At 48.2% G+C, this 8,551-nt stretch overlaps 1 protein-coding gene across 2 annotated transcripts in view; it reads right to left on the reverse strand.

The window, feature by feature from the left end:
• Window positions 1-8,339, reverse strand: part of Upb1 (beta-ureidopropionase 1) — a 26,387-nt gene extending 18,048 nt beyond the window's left edge. The window contains exons 1-3 of one of the 2 annotated variants that reach the window (XM_087596757.1): window positions 8,130-8,339; window positions 2,234-2,405; window positions 272-359 (exon numbers count right to left, since the gene is read on the reverse strand). Coding sequence is in view for 1 of the 2 variants with exons in the window: in NM_053845.2 (NP_446297.1) it covers window positions 272-359; window positions 2,234-2,405; window positions 8,130-8,233 (364 nt within the window). In the remaining variant the exon portion in view is untranslated. The remainder of the gene's footprint in view (window positions 1-271; window positions 360-2,233; window positions 2,406-8,129) is intronic. The other variant, NM_053845.2, reaches the window with a different exon arrangement.
• Window positions 8,340-8,551: the final 212 nt, after the last annotated feature.

The raw sequence follows: 8,551 nt of genomic DNA on the forward strand, positions 1-8,551 counted from the left end.
TCATGGTGCTTATTATAGTGGTGGAAAAAAATTAATATAGCAGTTGGTACTAAGGGTGGGCAGAGGCAGGCAGACCTCTGTGAATTGAGGCCAGCCTGGTCTACAGAGGGAGTTCTAGGAAAGCCAAGGCTACACAAAAAAAAGCAAAAACAAAAACAAAAAAGTTGATAGAAGGAAGAAAGACGATTAAAGCAAACCCAAAACCTCAGGCCCCAGATGCTCTGGCGAGAGAATACACATGGGATTTAAATAAGAACCAGGACAGACTCACTCCAGGCTTCCTGGAAACAGATGATGTTGACTCCGCACATTGCTGCCACCTCAGCTATTTCCTCTATGCGTTTGTGGAGGGCAGAGACCTGACGATTCAAAAAGCAAGCGTTAGAATACGTTTACTGCTACTGTGCAGACGGCTTCAAAGAATTCACCCCGGTGCAGACGGAGCAGTGACACTCCCAACCTGACCGAGTGTAAAAAAAGGGGTGGGGTGGCCAGGAGGAGGTTTAGTGTTTGCTGTGGTAATTAGACTAAAATCTGCAGATAGATGGGAGAAAATAAAATAAAATAAAATAAAATAAAATAAAATAAAATCTGGTGGAGCCGGGCTGAAACAGTAAAGAGTATGTTTTTTCTTTATGTTCATAGTCTCTTCCCAAGAGGCTATGAGCTCCAATCAGGCCTCTGAACCTAGATTTATTTGTTCAGCGCCATCAACACGCAAAGAATACTTCTAGGTACAGCGGGGCTCAGAATGTCCCTGTCTTTGTAGCTGACAATGTAGATGACAGATTTGTTCATGAACAACAAATCCAGGGAGAAAAGTGAGCTGAGAATCACATTGTCAGTGTGCATGCGTGTGTGTGTGTGTGTGTGTGTGTGTGTGTGTGTGTGTGTGCCTGCATTGGGATCAAACCACTTGAATCACTGATTGACATCCCTTGTCCCTGTCATCTTTTAATAGGACTGTGGATGTGACTCAGTGTGATAGTGCTTGCCTAGCAGGTGAGCTCCCTGGACTCTACCAGCCTACACGTGATTGTGTGTGTGTGTGTGTGTGTGTGTGTGTGTGTGTATGTCTGAGTATGTGAGTGTGTGTGTGAGTGTGTGTGTGTCTGAGTATGTGTGTGTGAGTGTGAGTGTGTGTCTGAGTATGTGAGTGTGTGAGTGTGAGTATGTGTGTGTGAGTGTGTGTATGTGTCTGAGTGTGAGTGTGTGTGTGTCTGAATATGTGAGTGTGTGTGTCTGAATATGTGAGTGTGTGTGTCTGAGTATGTGAGTGTGTGTGTGTGTCTGAGTATGTGAGTGTGTGTGTGTGTGTCTGAGTATGTGAGTGTGTGTGTGTGTGTCTGAGTATGTGAGTGTGTGTGTGTGTCTGAGTATGTGAGTGTGTGTGTGTGTGTCTGAGTATGTGTGTATGTCTGAGTATGTGAGTGTGTGTGTGTGAGTGTGAGTATGTGTGTGAGTGAGTGTGTGTGTGTGTGTGTGTGTGTGTGTTCTTTTACTCTTCTTTCATACATATGGACCAGTCTGGCTTGGGATCCAAGTGGCCCAAGGTTTCTTGCAAAACGCTTAAGAATTAATTATCAAGTATGCTCAGGTAACCTCAATAGACAATGCCATCGAAGTTCCAGGAAAACTGTTTGGTTTTGTTTTTAAAAATATCTGTGAAAGGCTGGATAAATAAACCACCTGCATCTGTGACAAGATCTTTTAGAGAGCTGTAAAATGCTACCACGTTGATTAGCTCTACAACAAAGGGATGTCTACCGTATTCCCATGACCTGAGCATAACTCTTGGCAAACATGGAATCCCACAATAGTAAACACTCGAGGGCAGAGTGAGCCCCCCTGGCTTTATGATAAGCAGAAAGAATCAGGTATGATACTGGTCAGTGCATGCTGGCAGGCGCTGGCCTTTTGCCAGGAAGCCTCCTGTGGAGAGAGCATGCTCGATCAGAGGGGCACTTTCTCAGTTGGTAATGACGTTTCAGGTCAGGATAGCAGAAGGACCTGAAGGGTGGGTAGGAGGATGAACAAGCACTGAGAACAAAGAGAAGATCTGGGGGACAAGATCGGGAGGAAGAAGAAAGGGCAGAGACGAATGACCCAGATGCCCTTCAGGTACCGGTGCTACAGACCCTCAGTTCAGCCAGCCAGTGACTGCACAATGGGACAAGCCAGAGCCCCATTTGTGTGTGTATTGTTTAAAAATAATAATAAAGAAAGACTGTACCTGTTCTGCCACAGGGGCGGAAGTGGGGAGCGGGATTCTGTTCTGAACGAGCCCCACGCGCACGATCTGGGGACATCTCTGCTGTTCCTTGGCTGCCCCGAAGGCGTATCCCTTCAGTTCGAAGTTTCTTTCTGAGGCAGCTTCTAAAGCTTTTCTGGGCAGATCAAGATTCCTGAAAAGGTAGCAGAGAAGAGAAAGACGTTTCAAAGAGTCCGATATACTGAACCCCTGCCACGGGGATGGGTGGGGGCATCAGACCTTGTGTGGAACCCCGGGTCAGATCCAACACTGAAAAGAAAAATCCCCCTACCTCTCTGTAGTTGTTTTATCAGATTAAAAAGAGTTGTAGGGGATCTTGTTTGAGAAGCTTCCAGCACAGGGTTCAGAGACCTTCAGAGCCGTAAGGTTGGCACGTGAACGGACATTTCACTGACAGTAAACTGGGAGACTCTAACACCGGGGTGGGGGGGTGGGGGAATGGGGGGGGGTCTGACTAGGACTGGCAAAGGGAGGCGGTGTTCCAAATCAACAGGCTGGGGTTTGGAGTTACAGAGGGTCAGGGCAAAGACTGAAGTTCCCAAGGCCAGCACAGACAGGAAGGAATTGGCTCTAAACATGTTTTTGAACCAGAATCCGAGGGCTGTGTGGGTCCTAGGGTTTGGGCCAGCCTTACCAGGGAAGGGCTAGGGGGCTCAAGAGATAGGCCGGAAGGAGCCCAGAAACTGCTAGAAAAAGCAACATTTGGCCCGTCAGGATGCTGAGTTTCTGGTAGCCCAGAGCTTTGTTCTCGGATAGGTCCCTGCCCAGCGCTGGGTGGGCGCTGGGTGGGTTTGAAAGGGTGTGAGTGTAAATGTTTGCCCACCTTGGTGGTTCATCACTAACCATTAGAGGATTATTTACTTTCTACCACAGAGACCAAGGGTCAGGCAGCAAATACCTCTTGAGGCCCCATGCATGCCCAGGGCTGGGGTGAAACCCGAGGGGCATAGTTCACGGCCCGGGAGCCAGGAAGGGCTTACCATCTAAAGACAAAATGATTATGAAATACCAAGAACACATCAAAAAAAAAATAAGCTGACAGGCATTACCTAATAATAATATTTCTCTCCTACTTTAAGTCATTCTCTTAGAGACATTTCTTTCAAAATCACAGCCCTGTCAGTCCAAGCCCCCTGTCTCCACCCCCTGCCAGGAGCTTCCATGACAGCTCTGAGCTGGGTTCCGCCCCTGACAATCAGCCTGCTTTTCAAGCACTCAAGGCTCCCTTTCCTCAGGCAGATTAGAAATAGCTGCAGTGCCCACACCTGGCCTCCCCTCGCGGTGCCGCCTCAGAGTCTTCCCACCCTTGGGTGGAGGGGCCCGTCTTGTGAGTGTCAGTCTGTGGGAAGTCGTCCTTGGTGAAAACAGCCACACAGCTTCCCAGGAGCTACACGCTTAGGACCTCTGGACCAGACCCAAAGCGAGAAAGGCTTTGTGTGCTGGTTTCCCAAAAGGCTATGCGCTCGGCTCGGGAGCCAGGCTGCCTACCCTTCTAGAGCGTCCTGTGGGCTCGGTCCAGGAAGATGGCAGGCACAGCAAGCCTGGCTCCGTGGCGGGCATCTTTATCACACCCCATAGCTGTCTGCTGTCATCCAGGACCGCCCGTTGTTCTAATCTCCCCTTCCTTCCTGAATTCCATCAGAGTCGGGTGCTGCCCTCACCTCTGCCTGAGGTGAGACTGTGCCCTTGAGATTTCCCAGCTCTCTGCAGACACTTGGGCCTGAGGGGAGTTGGGCCAGCCTGCTCCGTCCTCCGGGTCACCTGCCTTTTGGCTGCGTGTTTTTGCATCTTCCTGATCTATTTTCCTGCATCTCTTTTTATGGTTACCACCTGTAAGATCTCTCCGCCATTCTGTTACGCCAAGTTGCAAATCCTCATTCCCTACGCTGCTTAATTCAAGAGTTCCAACTCTTCGCTCCAGGCAAGGCTTTGGTTTAGAGGAGTCTGGGACGCTGCACGGACACCTTGAGCAGATGAATACGTGCCCCCACCTACCCACCCACCATCATTTGAAAGACTGAAATCCTAACCTCTAACGGGACCTCGAGTGTGACCAGCTGTCAGTATGGACTCCTACAAATGGTATGGGCACTCTAGTAAATTCCTGGATAATGTGGCTTGCCTCCTGACCTCACAGCCACAAGAACTCACCATTTAGGAGTCCAGAGAGGGGACCTCACCGGACTCTAAAGCCTACCAATGTCTCTGAATCTTTAGAGACATAAGAAAATACATTGTTCTGAAAAACAACACACTTGCTGATATCAAAGCTAAAAAAAACAAAAACAAAAAAACCAACAACAAAGACAAAAACAAAGTGATAGGCACTTAATGGAACCATAGCCCAGGAAAGAACAGAACTCAGAAAACCAGCCTCAAAATTTACTCAGGGGTCTCGCGAGGCATACAGCTGTCTGTCTCTGTAGTTCAGTGGTTCTCAACCTTCCTAATGTTGTGACCCTCTAATACAGTTCCTCATGTTGTGCCGAACCCCAACCAAAAACGTATTTCCTTGCTACCGCATAACTGGTATTTTGCTACCCGTGTGAATCGTGACAGAAATAGCTGATCTGCAGGAGACCTGATGTAGGACCCAGGGTCCACAGGTCGAGAACCACTGCCGTACTTGAGGTCAACTCCTCTGCCTCTCACTCTTGCTGTGAAGAGCTTCCCTTTCCTCACCTCCAGTTTCAAGGAGGAAGACTTGGGCTTGCTGCTTCTCATCCTGGCTCCAAAACAGTCCTGGGTCTCCCTCCTTAGTAGCTTGGCGACAGACCTATCCTAAGAGCTCTAGGCTTCTGCTTCCCCAGCTACCTCCTGGGCTGGAAACTTCCTCTCTCATCCTCTGATGTCTCTCTGCCATGAGTACTTGAAATTATTAAGCTGGAGCACCGTTACAAAGGAAGCCAGTTTGTGGGGCGAGCAATCACAGCACAGGGGGAGAAAATGAAAAGCTTGCCTTCTTCAAGTTCTAGCTCCAGACCTCAAAGACGGCCCTCTTAATGTTTTGTGTGTCCTTCCAAAGAGATACAGAAGTTACCAACGTAATGGCAGCTTCCTGAACTTTCCCTTCATCCTGCCTGTTTCACTGGGCAACCTAGAGGCTTGTGGACACACTGAGTTTTCTATCAGTGAGGGACTGCATGGGGTACGTCAGCCCCCTGTGACTATGGTGGATCAAAAGCTCCTGTTATCTTGGGACAACCTAATTGTCATGACGACCTAGTACATTATATATAACTGTGGTACACAACTGCAGTACATTATATAACTGTGCTTGACATGCAAGAGACCCTGAGTTTGGGTCTCAGTACAATAATGATGATGATGATGATGATGATGATGATGATGATGATGATGATGATGATGATGATAAAACAAAAGGGCAGGAATCATGTGCTACAAATAGTCCCTCTAATGTCCTAGGCAAAAAGAAGTGAAAAGGCAGGGGTTGGGATGGAGTGGGGGAGAGTGGTGCAAGCCTTTAATGCCAGCACCCGGGAGTCAGAGGCAGGTGATCTCTGTGAGTTCAAGGCTAGCCTGGTCTACAGAGGGAGTTCCAGGATAGCCAGGGCACAGAGAAACCTTGTTTCAAAACAAAACAAAAACAAACAAAAGATGTGAGCAACAATTGTTTAAGGGATTGACAATGTAATGAATGCTTCTTGGTTCTGTCCTCTGGGTGGTCTTGTCTGTCCGATGTAAGCAGGCAACACACACTCATGTAGCTCTCTCGCTTAGTGAATATTTAATAAATGTTGCCACCGTGTATTGGGCACAGCAAGAAATCTGGGGCTAGGATGATTTGGGGAACTAGCCAAGCACAAGCTTGCCTCAGAAGAACGAACAGGAGTTTAAGTGGGAGGGGTTTTAAAGTCTCTTAAAGACAGAATAATTTCCTATCTTCGGTGGAAAAGTCTATTCACGGCCAAACCTCACCCAATCATAAGAATTAAGCAGGCACGAAGGTTCACACCTTAAGGGAAGAAACGTGAAAGGTTCATCAGGGAACAAAACCCGAGAGAAGAATGGAAAATAGGCAAAGGAACTTGTTCAGCTATTGGGACCCAAACCCCCAGGGTTAGTGTGGTGAGCACTGTATCCTCCGGTACAGTTCTGCCCTGCTCTGTGATTCTCCAAATGCTGATATAATTCCTCTCACTCGGTAGTCCCTGACCCGGCCTCAGCCCTACCTAGAATGTGTACTTCTATGGGAAACGTTTCTTTCTTCATAATGCCCCTTGATTTTACCTCTGACGCCAACACAATCATTCAATCCCAGGATAACGTGCTGACTTTACCCTTAAAACAGAACAATTTCCATCCCTAGAAACTGGGCTAAGATACCCCTGCTTGGTTTTTGGTTTTGTTTTTTAAATCTTCTTTGGAACCCTCAATTCATTCTTTCATTCTTTCTTTCTTTCTTTCTTTTAAAGATTTATTTATTACATATAAGTACACTGTCTCTGTCTTCAGACACACCAGAAGAGGGCATCGGATCCCATTACAGATGGTTGTGAACCACCCTGTGGTTGCTGGGAATTGAACTCAGGACCTCTAGAAGAGCAGTCGGTGCTCTAACCACTGAGCCATCTCTCCAGCCAGGGACCCTCATTTCTAACACTGCTCATGTGACTAATGTGTTGCTGCTGTTGTTTGGGGGGTTTTGCATGAGGTTGTGGAAACCCAGGCCTTTGGCATGCCCAGCAGGCCGCTGAGCTACATACATCACCCACCCAGGTGACTGGCTGATCTTGTAAGTCTGCTAGAAAGTGAGAGTATTTTAGGTTTGTCTAGCCCCTCACAGATTATAGAGAGGGTTTGGGGGGACATGAAATGCCAGTGAAGCTCTTCTACCATCTACTTGCTGTGGTAGATTTAATGGATCGGGCCTCTCCGAAGGAACCCTGAGATTGCCAGGAACCATTGATTTAGTCAATTATCCTTGGCTGATCAAGGGTCTAACGCAAGGCCCCTGGCATGCGGACCAGAGGGATGTGACCTGAGAGCAAACAAGCTAGACTGGAGAACGCCTAAGCAGGCCAATATAAGCAAGAACTGGACAGAGAATTAGCAAGGTCAGAGTGCACATTTTGTTCTAACAGCCTAGAAAACCCTCTTACGGGCTTTGAGCAAAGGACAAGGACACAGTCCATTTAAAGACAGCTTTCTGATTGCTCCAGAAAATCGGATTGAAAATAAAGACCAAGTGGGGTGGGGGGTATTTTTTTTTCCCAGCTCAGATGCCCAACTCTAAAAAAAAAGAAAGAAAGAAAGAAAGAAAGAAAAGAAAGAAAGGAAGGAAAAAAGAAAAAGAAAGGAAAAAAAAATCTGGTGAGCTTGCCTAGAATGAGGAGACTTGAGCTACCAATTCTCTTGTCTGGAAAGTCCGGAAGCTTCCTTAGTTTGATCCAGTATTCTTTCCTCTACCTCCAAGCTGCTAGGAAGGGTGGTTCAGGGGATCCTAGCTGCAGGTATTGGACAGACCCCCAAGGAGAAAGCTGGGATCTGAGTCAAAGCTAGTAGCTTAGAGAAAGGAGTATTGGCCCTGGAGATAGAATTAAGAGACAAATTCATTTCCGGTCCTATTTTGTTCCACACAAGGTGGGCGATGGCGGGGGCGGTTGGAGGGAAGCAGGGAGTCTGGGGGCATTGAAAACACACGGTTTGTAAGAGTCACCCCCTAAAAACCCTCATCGGTCCTGATATGTGGCCTCTGTGAGCCTACAGGGTTCTTCATCACTGCCCCCCACAGAGCCATTTGCATCCGAGAAAGCCTGAGAAACCCTCCCCTTGCTCCGCCAGCCCATGTCTGGGTGACTCCATATGCCCCAAACTCAGCCTCTGGGTCTCTGACCTAGTTTGCTTGCCGTAGAGAATTCGCTTCACCTGGCTCAAATCGTCAGGCGGCAGATGCTTTTCCAGGCACTGCTCCAGGGACTGCCACTCAGGTCCCGCCATGGCCAGAGGCTAGTTGCAGGATCTGAAGTCCCACGCGAATGGCCTGCCCTCTGCCCCCAGTATGGGAAAAAGGAGGCAGCAGCCTGGCAGTTCTCCAGAGGCCGCTGGATTTGGTGCTCCGTGAGGAGGGTTCACATGCAGACAACACCCTCCTCACGCCTCTGCTGAGGGCAGCCAATCTATGCTCAGGACATTCCTGGCAGACTCTTTCTATTGGCTCTCCATCTGGTGACCAGACTGGGTCAGTGTAGGTGACCCCTAAAGGCTCTCCCTAGCTCAGGTGTCTCCTTCCTCTCTCTTCCTTAGATCTTTGATGGG

The sequence above is a fragment of the Rattus norvegicus genome, chromosome 20, assembly GCF_021556685.1.
Source record: "Rattus norvegicus strain SHRSP/BbbUtx chromosome 20, alternate assembly SHRSP_T2T, whole genome shotgun sequence".
NCBI lineage: Eukaryota > Metazoa > Chordata > Mammalia > Rodentia > Muridae > Rattus > Rattus norvegicus.